The 15,185-nt window shown below is 53.3% G+C and overlaps 2 protein-coding genes across 2 annotated transcripts in view; both read right to left on the reverse strand.

The window, feature by feature from the left end:
- The window catches only part of LOC135404965 (uncharacterized), an 801,303-nt gene that overhangs the window by 181,543 nt on the left and 604,575 nt on the right, over positions 1 to 15,185 (reverse strand). The window lies entirely within an intron of this gene.
- On the reverse strand, positions 3,886 to 12,139 carry LOC135404539 (olfactory receptor 14J1-like). Its single transcript, XM_064639277.1, has 3 exons — positions 12,097 to 12,139; positions 5,106 to 5,837; positions 3,886 to 3,947 (listed from the first exon to the last, which is right to left on the reverse strand). The coding sequence occupies exons 1-3, from the start codon at positions 12,137 to 12,139 to the stop codon at positions 3,886 to 3,888; spliced, it is 837 nt and encodes a 278-aa protein (XP_064495347.1).

A 15,185-nucleotide genomic window follows, 5' to 3' on the forward strand; every position in this document is an offset into this window, starting at 1 on the left:
GGACTGTTTCAACACGACACTGCGGCAGTTGGTGGAGCGGAGCCTCCCCTGTCGCCCAGTGCTGCGCTTTGCTCATATTCTCTTGCTACAATTAATAAATTCTAATTGATATATCGATCCGTTGTGGTCCAAATTTATGACACAGGGGGAGGGGTTTCTATGGCATCAGAGGTGCCGCCCCTCGGGACACATTGTCAATAAACCATCCAGCTGACTGGGATGGGTGTAAGAGTTGGGGAACACAGGATAAGGAGTCATCCCCTGAAAACCTTGGAACATTCCCTGACTGAATCAGAACCCAAATGGAACAGTTTGGATACAATTCCCAAATAGTTTGGAAGCTCCAGTCATTCCTGACACCAGGATGGAAATTCAGCAGATCACTAAAGCCAGTCCCCTTGTGAGCCCACAACCAGCAGGGCTGAGGGAGGCCCTGGCAGCTCCCCAGCACCTCCCTCTCACTGGGACACCTCTGGAAGCCTCTCCCAGCTTGGGAACCCTCCAGTTTCCAACACTCCAAAGACCCTCGCTAATGCCCAGGACAATTCTGACGCCCCTCAACAAACACTCCTCCAGCTGTGACCCTGGTCTGGTGGGAAACACAAAGGGATTTGGGGGAGTGTTTCCCTGACAACAAGGAGAATTTGGGAGAGGGACCTTTCCACACCCAGCTACTGATGTGTCCACACATCTCTGCCTGGGTGTGGGTGTGAATTGACTGTGGTGGGAATGTTGTTATTGGGAATCTCTAATTCAGTCACTGTTAAAATTGTAGCACATGCTTTTGAATCACCTGATAACTGTTCAATTGGTCAATGATTAAATGCTACTAATGTCTTTTGCCCCCTTGTCTTTGGATCCAAATCCTTCCTGCCCTGACCCTCTTGCATCCCAAGTCTCTGTGTAAATAATTCTCTTTCATCAAAAAAAATGTATTTTTCATGATGTCCACTTTAAAATCTTCTTCATTAGCTAAACTACAAAACAACTCCAATTAGCTGTAGAAGTCTTGAAGACTTGAAGACAATTAAAGGAATGAAAATAATTTGTTTTTCAGTGTTTTAATGGGTCCACAGTGTGTTTGGAGTTGCATCAGCTGTCAGTCCAAGATGGGCCATGTCAGAACTGGTGAGGCTGGGGAGTGAGGAGCAAGGTTGATCATCCAGGGTCAGTGTGGTCTCCTGAGGAGACACTCAGCATCAAGATCACCTGGAGAACACCTCTATCACCTCTTCTCTGAACTAAAATATATCTATAATTGAATTAAAACAAAAAAAGTACAAACTTGGAAGACTTGTTTTGAAGTTGCCTTGAAGACAATTAAAGGAAGACAAAGAGATCCTGAGGGATTTCTGGAATTTAATGAGCCCCACGGTGTGTTTGCAGCCCAGCCCATGATCCTGAGGTACTGAGAGAAGATTGAAGAAGCTGCTGAAGAAGTCAGAAGCCAAACTCCAAGTGCCTTGAAGCATTGCTGGGCCCCACTGAGGGCAGGCCCTGCCAAAGCCTCCCCAGGGACTCCTTGGAGCAGCTCCTTGGAGGCCAGGAGTGCAGGCAGACAAAGGCTCTGGGCAGGCCCCTGCAATGCTGAGCAAAGCCTGCCTTGGTTTTGTGGAGCACAAAGGCCAAGGCCTGAGCCCCAGGCCCTGGCCCAGCAGATCCTGTCCCTCCCGGCTGGCTCAGGGCTGTTTGGGGGGCACTGGGATGGGAGGGGGAGGAACAACAAAGGCCCAAAACTGGGCAACCCCTGCCAGGCTCCTGAGGGAGGGGCGAGGCAGAAACCAAGGGCAGAACCTGCCAGGCAAGTGGCTTGTGGTGGCCTGAGTGGCAGAGGCAGCTGCCAGAGGCAAGGGGACAAAGGCCTGGGTACCTTTGGGCCTTGCAGCCCTGCCAGAGCCCTTGGCCATCTCTCCTGCAGGCTGTCCTGCCCTGGCCCTGCTGCTGCTCTGGCCTTGCAGGCTGCACACACCCCTCCTGCTTTCCCACCCCCTCCCAGCAGCATTTCTAGACCCTCCCTGATGTGTCTGCACCAGCCCTGGCTGTTGCCATGTGAATTTGGCCTTCTGAACTTGGATCCTGAGCCCCTGTGCCACAGGACATCCCTCCCAGAGCCCAGGCCCTTCTCCTGGGGGTCACTCCAGAGCTGTTTAGGGCCCTGCCTTCATCTCGGGGTCATTCTGCCCCCAGGGCAGGACTGACCCCTTTGCTTTCTAAAACTCCAGGAGGTTTGTGTTGCCAGACCCCAGAGCTCCTCAGGGCCCCTGAGAGTGACTCTCACCTGGGGCAGCTCTCAGGGCTGTGCACAGACTGCTCCCCTGACTCTTGGTGCCCAAGGCTGCTGCTGCCTGGCAGGGCTGGGACAGAGGTGACCTGGCAACCCCTTGCCACCCCTGGGCCCCCTTGGGATCCTGAGGCACAGCTGCCTCCTGCCAGCATTCTGACCCCTCTGCTCCTTGTGTGCCACGGGCTGAGCAGGTACAGGTCACATCCCATTCCTCTGCCAACCCCCTGGGCCTGCTCTGGGCCCTGCAGGTCCTTGCCCTGCTCCCAAGGGCTGTGGGGGTGGTTAATGGTCAGGGCTTGGGGTTTGGAGCTTAGGGTGGGGATTAGGCAGAACTTTGGGAGGTTTGTTGTTCTGCTGACAGTGTCTGCTTCAGGATTAGGGGAAGAGCTTTTTGGGCTGGGTTAGGATAAAAGCTTGGCTTTTCATACTGGTAATAGAGGTTTGGGAATGGGGTGGGCACTGGAGTACAAATAAGAGTCTGGAGTTCTGGGTTTGGGCTTTTTCTGGCTTGGAATTAGAGCAGTGGATTCCTTTCCATGAGAGGAGCAGCACTTTTGGGTGGTGTTAGGGCTTGAGGTTACAAAGTGCGTAAAAGTCAATCAGGAGTGTTTGCAGTCAGTGTTTCAGCACCCTCAGCATTCCCTGAACCGGTTTTTACCTCATCAAAATCTTTCCTCTCTCTGGGTCAAGCCCCTCTTTCCTTCCCCAATTTTCTTATTCCTTTTGTCCCAGTTCCTTCCAACCTCCTCAGAACTTTCATCAGGATAGGCTCGGCTTTGTGATGATGCTGTGCAACCTCATGGAATCAAGGAACCACTGTGAAACTGCAGAACCTCATGGAATTATGGGGCCATTGTGACACTGGGGAAACCCTTGGAATCAAGAGGCCACTGGGACACTCCAGGGCCCCATGGAGCCAAAGGAACCCAGGGCCAATGGGAAACCTCCTGAAATAAAGGGGCCATTGTGACACTGAAGAAACCCATGGAATCAGGAGGCCATTGTGGCACTGCAGGGCCTCTTGGAAACAAAGAAACCCTGGGCCACAGTGGAATTTCATGGAATCAAGAGGCCATTGTGACACTGGGGAACCTCATGGAAGAAAAGGAATCCAGGGACACTGTGGGATTTCATGGAATCAAGGGGCAGTTGTAACACTGCAGAGCCTTATGGATCCAAAAGGACACAGGGAAACTGTGGAATCTCATGGAACCAAGGGACATGTGGGGCCTCATGGAAGAAAAGGAACTCTCAAACATTTTGGAAGCTCATGGAACAAGGCCCCATGGAAACAAAGGAACACAGGGACACTGAAATCTGGTGGAACCAAGGGGCCATTTTGACATGTGGGGCCTCATGGAAGAAAAGGAACCCTGAAACCTTTTGGAAGCTCATGGAACCAAGGGGCTGTTCTGACCCTGAGGAACCTCATGGACTCAAGGGGCCACTGTGACACTCCAGGGCCTCATAGAACGAAAGGAACCCTGAGACATCTCAGAGCCTTTGGCTGTGCTGGACAAGCTGGGAGGCAGAGCCAGCTGATGGTGCTCCCTGCCACTGACCACCTCCCACAGACGCTCCTGTGTGACCATGGAGGGGGCTCAGAGGGGCCCTGCCTTGTTCCAGAGCTGGGACATGGCTTTGGGGGCTGCTCTTGATCGACCTGTGGAAGTTCACTGAGGGCAAGAGAAGTCACTTGCAAGAGTTTTCCCTGTACCTGCTGTGTCCCCTGGGGTTGCAAAGCTCTGTTTGCCACTTCACAGCAAGATTTAACACTTGATCTCTGGTAACTCCACCCTGGCAGGATTCTGCTTCAGGGCTCCATTCCCTGCTGACTGGATGGGATGGGCTGTCCCTGCAGATCCTCTGTGCTCTCCTGCACTTCCTGATTTCCTACAGACAAGTCCTCACCTGTCATCGGAGCCCTCACAAGCTGCAGAGCCCCAGGCAGGTGACTTGGAGATCATTTGTCACCTCCATTGGCCATCGGCCACCAACACACAACATCTGAACCAGCCCTCAGTCCCTGCAGTCCCAGTGGGTCCCTGACCTCCCTGCACTGTCTCCATGGACAAACAAGCAAAGCAACAAGACTTTGGAGAGTCTAATCCTTGGACTTCTCTCGATACCAGTGTTGGGAAAAGACCTCAGCCCTCAGGAAGTGCCTGGAGGGGAACCCCTTTGCTGCTGGAACTGCTGTTGTGGAGCCCAGCCCTGTCCCAGCAGTGCCCAGGGCCTGTCCCTGCCTGTGCTCACAGGCCTGACCCACAGCAGGACAGTGACTGAGCTGCCAGAGCACTCAGGCCTTGGGCACGGACAGGAAAGGAGAGGGTGGGAGTGCAAAGAGAGCAGCTCTGAACAGATCCAGTTCTGGGGCTCCCTGGCAGTGCTGGGACTCTTTTCCCCTCCACATCTGCAAACATGGAAATGCCCTCCAGCTTCAGGGGAGGTCTTGGAGAAAAGATCAGGGAAAAAATTTGTGTCCTTTCTTACACTCGGAGATTGTGATTCCTCATGTACAAACTAACACAGGGAGGATGTTTGACAAACACCTTGCTGCACAAGCTTTTATTTTGCTTAAATGCACACAGAGCATGATTCCTGATTAGTACATTATGTGGGTGAAAAAAAAGAGGTAGAGAGTGAATTATATGGGATGAAGTAAAATTTCAGTGTTATTAACATTAACAGACGAACAAAAAAGAAAAGCCCCCCAACACTATCAAAAGCTTTAGAAGGCAGACTGGGCCCAAAATGTGTTCCACAATGAGTGTTCTGCAGAAGAAAAGATGCAGTTTATTGCTTCTCAAAAAACACGTACTCATCATTTTCCCTAGGGCATCCTTGAGCTCCTGGTTCCTCAGGCTGTAGATGAGGGGGTTCAGTGCTGGAGGCACCACCATGTACAGAACTGACACCACCAGATCCAGGGATGGGGAGGAGATGGAGGGGGGCTTCAGGTAGGCAAAGGCGCCAGTGCTAAAGAACAGGGAGACCACGGCCAGGTGAGGGAGACATGTGGAAAAGGCTTTGTGCTGTCCCTGCTGAGAGGGGATCCTCAGCACAGCCCTGAAGATCTGCACATAGGAGAAAACAATGAAAACAAAGCACATCAAAAACAGAAAAGCACTAACTACCATGAGCCCAATTTCCCTGAGGTAGCCTGAGTGTGAGCAGGAGAGCTTGAGGATGGCAGGGATTTCACAGAAGAACTGGCCCAGGGCATTGCCCTGGCACAGGGGCAGGGAAAATGTACTGGCTGTGTGCAGCAGAGCATTGAGAAACCCAGCAGCCCAGGCAGCTGCTGCCATGTGGGCACAAGCTCTGCTGCCCAGGAGGGTCCCGTAGTGCAGGGGTTTGCAGATGGCAACATAGCGGTCGTAGCACATGATGGTGAGGAGGGGAAATTCTGCTGACATGAAGAAGGCAAAGAAAAAGAGCTGTGCAGCACATCCCATGTAGGAGATGGTTGTGGTGTCCCAGAGGGAATTGTGCATGGCTTTGGGGACAGTGGTGCAGATGGAGCCCAGGTCTGTGAGGGAGAGGTTGAGCAGGAAGAAGTACCTGGGGGTGTGCAGGTGGTGGTCACAGGCTACGGCGCTGAGGATGAGGCCGTTGGCCAGGAGGGCAGCCAGGGAGATGGCCAGAAAGAGCCAGAAGTGCAGGAGCTGCAGCTCCCGCCTGTCTGCCAATGCCAGGAGGAGGAACTGGGGCATGGAGCTGCTGTTGGACATTTGATGCCTCAGGGTATGGTTTTCTGTTGAGGTAAAAAAGGCAGAACTGAATTAGGCCAGATTCAATCAGCAAAACATCTTGCATGTCTCATAGCAATTCAACATTCAGGGCCTCTTTTCAGGAAGATCTCTCTGCATCCCTCTCCCTGAGCTCTGGGTTTTGCTGGCTGAAGGGGGCACTGAGAGCAGGGACCCTGGAATGGGCTCCCGAGGAATCCTTCTTTCTGTGCAGTGAGAGGCAACTTGGAGCACAGGGTGACCTCCAATTAAATGCACTTGTGATGTATCAAAGTGTTTCCAGAACTGCTGGTCACAGTTTGCCCAAGGGTAGAACAGAGGGAGGGGATTTGGGGGACTTGATTTTGTTCCAGTTCCGTTGCCAGGAGTGACTTTGGATGGTTGAAATCTCTGACATTTCTGATGTGCTCCAAGGGAAATCTTGTGAGTTCTGAGAGGCAAAGGGATGGTCTCTTGGTGCAGAGACAAGAGCTGGCCTTCTTTGCTGTTCACAGCTGCCCCAGGCTGGCAGCTTGGAGCTGAAGGGGGATCAAACTTAGGAATTCCCTTAAAAAAGGAACAAGGCACTTCTGGGATCAGAGGAATCCTGGTTCAAAGAGCACATTGACAGAATCCTTGCCTTTCCTCAGGATGCCTAATTAGGATCTCATCATTCTCCTCCCAGACTGCCACACACAGGGACCCTTGCAGCTCCCAAGTACAGCTGCCCAGGGCATTTCCATGGATTCAGCACTGAGGAGTTTTCTCCATGGGGATCCTGTGCAGCGCAGAGATACTATGGCAGAGCTGTGCCCTTCTGGAGGGCACCTGCAGCCCTGCAGGACACCCAGGCAAACAGCTGAAGACCCTGAAGGTGCCTGGAGGGCACTTGGGCACTTGGCTCCCACAGACACATCCCCACAGCAGCACCCAAAGGGGTTGTGTCTGGACAGGAATCTACCACCTCCCAAACCCCACACTGGCTCAGAAAACTCACTGGTGAGAACAAGGAGAGCCCAGGCAGCAGGGGATGGCACTGAAATGCCACAATGCTGCTGCCAAGGGAGGAGGGACACAGAGAGACAGCTGGAAATCAGGGCCTTGTCCTTGCCTGGGCTCTGGCTGCTGCAGGGCAATGCACAGCCCAGCCCCCGTGGGCCTGAGGGCACAGGCTCTGCTTAGGCTGGGAAAGGAGCCCAGGCAGGAGCTGTTCAGGGAAGGGGTCTGTGCCACAGGGACAGCAGGGAGGGGCCCACATCCCCTGCCCAGCACTTGTGGCAGCAGCTGCCTCTCCCTGCCTGCCTGTCTCTGGGTGAGGAGCTGTTCCTGCCAGCAGCCCCTCCCTGTGCCCAGCTCAGCTCCCTGCCAGTGCTGCCAGAGCCATCCCCAGCCCAGTGCCCAGGGGCAGCTCTGCCTGGGCAGGGGCTGCAGAGCAGATCCCAGACAGCCTGTGGTGGCTGGGAAGGGGGAGGTGTTCTGGGGGGATGTGCTTCCTGAGAAGGGCCCCTGGAAATGGCAGGAGGTGGAGCTGAAGCTGTGAGGAGCCCTGAGCCTGCAGCTGAAGGGCCCTGCCCAGCCCTGCCCTGCCCTGAGGGGTCACTCCTTCCACCCACCCCTTCTCCCCCAGCCCCGTGGCAGCTCCTTGGCCGGGCTGAGAGCTGACCCTGGCAGGCAGCAGAGTCCCTGTCCCAGCACACAGAGCCCTGGGGGCAGGACCCTGCTCTGCACCACAGCCCTGGGCACCCCTGGCTGCACCCCCACCTTCCCACCCCACAGCCAGCCCTGCCACAGGGAACCTCCTGGCCCTGGGCCTCTGATAGGGCAGCAGCAAGTCCTGCTCTGCAGCAGCTTCTCCTGCTGCACCCCAGCAAATCCAGCAGAGCCATCCTGACAGCTCCTGCCACTGCTGCCATTTGGCAGCTGGGAGAGGCACTTGCAGGAACTCACCTGCACTGCTCTGCAGCCAGAGCCTGACCGTGGCAAAGGGCTGGCAAGGTTCCTGCCCTGAGCAGCTCTGCCCTGTCCTCCCACCCCAGGATCCCTTGAACCTCCTGCTCCCTTCTCCTCTCTGCCCTTGCTGCCTGCAGCTCCTGCCCTGCTCTGCCATACGACCACTTCCCCTGCACTGCAGCAACTGGGAGAGTCCTGCTGAAAGATCCTAGAAGCTGTGGGATGTGCCAGCTTTAGGAGATCCCTCCAAGAAGGTAAGTTTAATATTTCTACAGCCAGAGAATTCTTCATTCAAATCCTGGGAAGGTTTCTCGTGTAGTGAGAGCTCAGTCACCTCCCAGCCCAGGCTGTCTCTCATCTCTGTCCTTTCTCTCCTGTGCCCTGGGTGCTGCAGGCAGTGCCCTCAGCCTTGCTGGGCTGTGCAGAGGAGCTGCTCCTGGGCAGAGCTGTCTTTTTGAAGCTCTTCTTGCTTGCCAGGAGCTCCCTGTGTACCAGGAGCCCGGCCCAGCTCAGCAGCACAGCAACAGCCCCAGGCATTTCATGACCCTCAGGGGATGTTGATGTTGTTTACATGAGACTCAGTCCCTGAGAGGAAGTTCAAACAACTTTTCAAGAAGTCAAAGTAAGATTCAAACACGAAAATTTCTCGTAGTGCTAATGAGTCTCACTGTGGGACACAACTGAGAACGTGTCCCCAGGTTCCAGTTAGAGCAGAAAACTGCAGACAGTGATGACAAGGATGAAGAAGAAAGGGGAAGGTGACTCTGATGCTGAACAAACCTTAACTTGTTTCCTTAAGCCAAAGGGCCAAACCCTGACCCCCAGCCCCTGGGAAGGCAGATCCTGTCCCTGCCTCATTCCTCAAGGCTCTTCCTGGGGCACTGGGATGTGGGATGTGCAGTGCCAAGGGCAGGACCATGGGGTGGCACCTGCCAGGCTGCTGAGCAGGGACAAGGAGGCCATGAGGCCCCAGGGCTGCAAGGGCCACTCCCCTCCTCCTGGCATCAGGGGCACAGACAGCAGCCATGGCCAAAGGCCTGCAGAAGGTGGCTCTGTCAGGGCCTTTCAGCTTCTCCCCATCCCTGTCTCCTCTCCAGCCCAGGCTGTCCTACAGTGTCCATGCCCTGCCCCTTTCCCTGCAGGCTGTCGTCATCCCCCCGGCTGCCCCACCTGTCTGGCACCTTCCTGCACTGACATCTCTGCGTCCTCCCTGGCTCTTCCTGTACACACAAAGCCTTGGGCTCATCCAGACTCCTCCTGGGTGATGTGTTGCAGCACAGCGTTTTCCTTGGAGTGAAATTCCTTTTTCCTCACATCCACTTGGGACCTCCCCAGCTGCACTTGACATTAATTCTTTCTTTCTCATGCTCCTTTCTGCTCCGACAAAAGGATCCACCATCTCTAAATCCTTCCTTCAAGCCCTCTCAGGGCTGTCCTGTGCTGTCCTCAGTCTCCACACCATTGAGGCCGCAGCTCCTTAGTCCCTCTCTAGTGCTCATGTGCTTGAGACCTTTAAAGCCCATCTTGGGAGATCTCTGGACACTCACTAATGTTTTTGTAGAAGAAAATATTGTGCTCATAGTCTAAGGAAATCACAGTTGCCATGACAACCAGCATGCATTCTCATTGCCACAGTCAGTTACCATGGCAACCGTAATACATTATCATTGCTATGGTCGGTTACCATGGCAACCATAATACATTCCCATTGCTACAGTCAAGTACTGTGGCAAACAGCATACTTCCCACTGCTATGGTCAGTCACCATTGCACCGTAATACTTCCCACTGGTACAGTCAGTGACCATGGCAACCATCATACATTCCCATTGCTATGGTGAGTTACCATGGAAACCATCACACAGTGACATTGATACGGTCGGTTACCATGGCAACCATCATACATTCCCACTGCTATGGTCAGTTACCATGGCAAACAGCATATATTCTCATTGCCACGGTCAGTTACCACAGCAACTACCATACATTCCCATTGCTAAGGTCAGTTACCATGGCAACCATCATACATTGCCATTCCTACAGTCAGTTACCGTGGCAACGATCATACTTTCCCACTGTTATGGTAAGTTACCATGGCAACCATCATATATTGCCATTTGTACAGGCAGTTACCATGGTAACCATCATACATTCCCTTTTCTACAGTCAGTTACTACAGCCAACCATCATACTTCACACTGGTACAATCAGTTACCATGGCAACCGTCACACATTCCCATTTCTATGGTCAGTTACCATGACAAACATCACACATTCCCACTGCTGCACTCAGCTACCATGGCAACCATCACACATTCCTGTTGCTATGGTTAGTTACCATGGCAACCATCATAAATTCCCGTTACCACAGTCAGTTACCATGGCAACAAACATACTTCCCACTGCTACATTCAGTTACCATGGCAACCGGCATACATTACAATTGCCAAGGCCGTTACCATGGCAACCAGCATACATTCCCATTGCTATGGTCGGTTACCATGGTAACCAGCATACATTCCCATTGCTATGGTTGGTTACCATGGCAACCATCAGACATTTCCATTGTTATGGGCAGTTACCATGGAAAACAGCATACATTCTCATTGCTACAGTCGGTTACCATGGCAACCATCATATATCCCACAGGTACAGTCAGTTACCAATGGCAACCAGCATATATTCCCATTGCTACAGTTAGTTACCATGGCAACCATAATACATTCCCATTCCTACTGTCAGTTACCATGGCAACCATAATACATTGCCATTTCCACAGTCAATTACCCTGGCAACCACCATACATCCCAACTGTTACGGTCGGTTACCATGGCAACCACCATACATTCCCTTTGCTATGGTCGGTTACCATGGCAACCATCACACATCCCCATTGCTGTGGTTGGCTACCATGGCAACCATCATACGGTCCACTGCTACAATCAGTTGCCATGGCAACCATCATACAGCCACGTTGCTATGATCAGTTAGCATGGCAACCATGTGAATTCCAGTTTCTATGGTCAGTTACCATGGCAACCATCATACAGTCATCTTGCTACAGTCGTTTACCATGGCAACATCATACAGTCCTGTTCCTACTGTCAGTTACCATGGAACCATCATACATTCCCATTGCTACAGTCGGTTACCATGACAACTATCATACAGTCCCATTGCTATCGTCAGTTACCATGACAACCAGCACACATTCCCATTGCTACAGTCAGTTATCATGGCAATCATCATACTTCCCACTGCTGCGGTCAGTTACTATGGCAACCAGCACACATTCCCATTCCCACGGTCAGTTACCATAAGAACCACCATACATTCCCATTGCTACAGTAGGTTACCATGGCAACCATCATACATTAGCATTGCTATGGTCAGTTACCATGGAAACCATCATACAGTCGCGTTGCTATGATTGTTTACCATGGCAACTAACATACATTCTCATTGCTACGGTCAGTTCCCATGGAAAACATCATACATTCCTATTGCTACAGTCAGTTACCATGGCAAACAACATACTTCCTACTGGTACAGGCCGTTACCATGGCAACCACAATACTTTGTTGTTTCTATGGTCAGTTACTGTGGCAACCATCACACATTCCTGTTGCTACAGTCAGTTACCGTGGCAATCATCATACTTCCAGTTGCTACAGTCAGTTTACCATGGCAACCATGACACATTTCCATTGCTACAGTCAGTTACCGTGGCAATCATCATACTTCCCACTGCTATGGTCAGTTACCATGGCAACCATGACACATTCCCATTGCTACGGTTGGTTACAACGGCAAGCATCAATCATTTCCATTGTTACAGTCACCATGGCAACCATCACACATTTCCATTGCTACAGTTTGTTACCATGGCAACCAACCATCATAGATTCACATTGCTACGCTCGATTACCATGGCAACCATCATAAAGTCACATTCCTATGGTCGGTTCCCATGGCAACAAGCATACATTGCAGTTGCTACAGTCAGTTACCATGGTAACCAGCATACATTCCCATTACTATGGTCAGTTACCACAGGAACCATCATACTTCCCACTGGTACAGTCCGTTATCATGGCAACCATCATACATTCTCATTGCTACTATCAGTTACCATGGGAACCATCATACCTCTCATTGGTACAGTCAAATACCATGGCAACCATCATATATTGCTGTTCCCATGGACAGTTACCATGGCAACCATCACACATTCCCATTGCTATGGTCGGTTACCATGGAAACCAGCATACAGTTCCATTGATACAGTCAGTTACCATGGCAACCATCAGACATTTCCATTGCTATGGGCAGTTAACATGGCAACCAGCATACATTCCTGTTGCTACAGTTGGTTACCATGGCAACCATAATACATTCTTATTGCTATAGTCAGTTACCATGGCAACCAGCATACATTCCCATAGCTACAGTCAGTTACTATGGTAATCTTTTGGTTCCTCTTGGAGAGAAGCAGATGCAGATGAACCTCCCTGTCGTCCACCAACCTGCCAGCTGTGCTCTAAAGGCCTGTGTCCCAAGGGGTGTCTTCACCAAGACCCTGCACAAACCTCTGGGACTCTTTGCATCCTGTCGTGGTGCCTTTCCAGTGAATTCCAGGGTTATCAAAGCCAACTTGAATGGGCTCTTTGTCTCACTCCACAAGGTCACCCAAACCAGTCTCTCCTCTGACCCTCACCCACAAAAGTTCACCCAAGTTGTTCATCCCCTAGAGCAGCTCCACAGGTCCCAGAAGCTCCTTCCCGCTGAGGACACCTCTCTCCTGCTCTTTCTCTCCTGGGTCTCCTTGGCCTTCTCTCCCAACCCATCACAGCCCTGCAACCTGGGAACTGTCTCAGCAGGCCTGGGCTGTTATTGCCTGCAAGTGGAATGAAGAGAGACTTGGGGCTGCAGCTCCTCCTGCCTGTGCCCCACACGCAGGGCATTGGGGCCTGACTGGCTGCAGCCTCTCAGCGGGGGCACCGGGGTAGGAACAGACCTGCAGTAGGGAAAGCTGCTCTGAAAGCCCCGAGAGCTGGGGTGTGCAGAGGCTTTGCTGACAATGGCCTTGGGGGTGGACGTGCTGGCACTCAGGCCCAGGGGGAAAATCCCAGGCCTGATCCCTGAGGAGATCAGCACATGCTGCTGAAATGCTGGGGGAGAGAAGAGCCAGCAGAGGGAGGAAACAAGTGTGGACAGCCTGGGCTGATGTGCTTTGGACTCGTGCCTGGCCCGGCCTTGGCTGGGCAGAGAAGGGACAGCCTTTGTGTCCCTGCAGGGCTGGGATTCACTCACTTCCCCAAAGGCCCCCAGTGTGTCTGAGAAGCCCTGGGTGGTGCCTGTCCCACAACTGCTGGGAATGGGGATGGGGTTCCTGCACAGGCCCTGTGCTGTCCATGGAAGCTGCTGCACTTGTGCTACAGAGCCCTGGCACCTCCCCTGCACTACAGGCCCCTCTTTGGCTGTTCAATCCAAGCTCAGCTGCCCTGAATTAGGTTCAGCAGTGAAGGGATGTCCAGGAGACAATTGCCATTGTACTCCAAGGACATGTAGAAAATACCCTGAGAAAGAACAGGAGAGAGACCTCTCTCCCTGTGCCACCTGACTCCATTTGGTCATCTGAACACCTCTAGGGGCTGCCCTGGACAGAAGGAACAGTGACAGGTTCCCCTGTCCTACCTGTGGGCACCTTCTGCCCCTGAAGTTGGCCAAAGCAATGTCCCAGCAGCCTCCAAGAAGATCCCACAGCTGCTGCCCTGTCCCTAGGAACTGCTCCATTGGAGCCTGCAGTTCCCAGCAGGAATCTCGGTCACCTCTGGCCCCTCAGGAGGAACCAGGGCTTTGTGTCTCAGCAGGTCACCCCTGGCTTTGGTCTTCACTCATTGCCATGGGAGCTGGGACAAGGAGTCACCTGCAGGTGCCTGTTTTGGGCCCACTGAAGTGGGGCAGGAGGAATCCCAGCCCATGGGGGTTGTGGAGGGAGCTGAGTGTCCTTCGGGCCCCAGGGCTGCAGAGCCACAAGGAGACACCTCTGTTGACTCAGCTGAGTCCCTTCCCTCAGTGCAGGTGAAGGAGATCCCTCCTGGGCACTGTCTGGGTTTCCTGTCTAATGATGGGACATGAAAAGGGGACTCTTGAACTTAACTCTGTGTGTGTTTGGAGAAATGACAGTGCTGAAAGAAGTGTCTGTGCCCAGCTGAGAGAAGGCACATCATTATTTCCTTCAGCTGTGTGCCAGCAGGTTCCCCTGGAGCCCCAGGGACAGCTGGAGGGAGCCCAGAGGAGCAGAGAGAGGGCTGCCTGAGGCTGTTGCTGTGCTGCTGAGCTGGGCCAGGCTCCTGGCACACAGGGAGCTCCTGGCAACCCAGAAGAGCTTCAAAGAGACAGCTCTGCTGGTGAGCAGCTCCTCTGCACAGCCCAGCAGGGCTGAGGGCACTGCCTGCAGCACCCAGGGCACAGGAGAGAAGGCAGAGAGATGAGAGGCAGCCTGGGCTGGGAGGTGACTGAGCTCTCACTACAGAAGAAACCTTCCCAGGATTTGAAGGAAGAATTCTCTGACTGTAGAAATATTAAACTTACCTTCTTGGAGGGATCTCCTAAAGCTGGCACATCCCACAGCTTCTAGGATCTTTCAGCAGGACTCTCCCAGTTGCTGCAGTGCAGGGGAAGTGGCCATATGGCAGAGCAGGGCAGGAGCTGCAGGCAGCAAAGGCAGAGAGGAGAAGGGAGCAGGAGGTTCAAGGGATCCTGGGGTGGGAGGACAGGGCAGAGCTGCTCAGAGCAGGAACCTTGCCAGCCCTTTGCCACGGTCAGGCTGTGGCTGCAGAGCAGTGCAGGTGAGTTCCTGCAAGTGCCTCTCCCAGCTGCCAAATGGCAGCAGTGGCAGGAGCTGTCAGGATGGCTCTGCTGGATTTGCTGGGGTGCAGCAGGAGAAGGTGCTGCAGAGCAGGACTTGCTGGTGCCCCATCAGAGGCCCAGGGCCAGAAGGTTCCCTGTGGCAGGGCTGGCTGTGGGGTGGGAAGGTGGGGGTGCAGCCAGGGGTGCCCAGGGCTGTGGTGCAGAGCAGGGTCCTGCCCCCAGGGCTCTGTGTGCTGGGGCAGGGACTCTGCTGCCTGCCAGGGTCAGCTCTCAGCCCGGCCAAGGAGCTGCCAGGGCCCTGCAGGGAGAAGGGGTGGGTGGAAAAAGTGACCCCTCAGGGCAGGG

Source organism: Pseudopipra pipra, chromosome W (genome assembly GCF_036250125.1).
Source record: "Pseudopipra pipra isolate bDixPip1 chromosome W, bDixPip1.hap1, whole genome shotgun sequence".
Lineage (NCBI taxonomy): Eukaryota > Metazoa > Chordata > Aves > Passeriformes > Pipridae > Pseudopipra > Pseudopipra pipra.

What these genes read in the sequence shown, in the direction of transcription:
- LOC135404539 (XM_064639277.1), bottom strand. Translation starts at nt 12,139, where the DNA reads ATGGTATTTGACTGTACCAATGAGAGGTATGATGGTTCCCATG. An exon ending in GAGGTATGATGGTTCCCATG is followed by an intron (nt 5,838 to 12,096) that starts GTAACTGATAGT and finishes GGTACTTCTTCC; the next exon opens with TGCTCAACCTCTCCCTCACA. An exon ending in TGCCCTAGGGAAAATGATGA is followed by an intron (nt 3,948 to 5,105) that starts GTACGTGTTTTT and finishes GAACTTCCACAG; the next exon opens with GTCGATCAAGAGCAGCCCCC.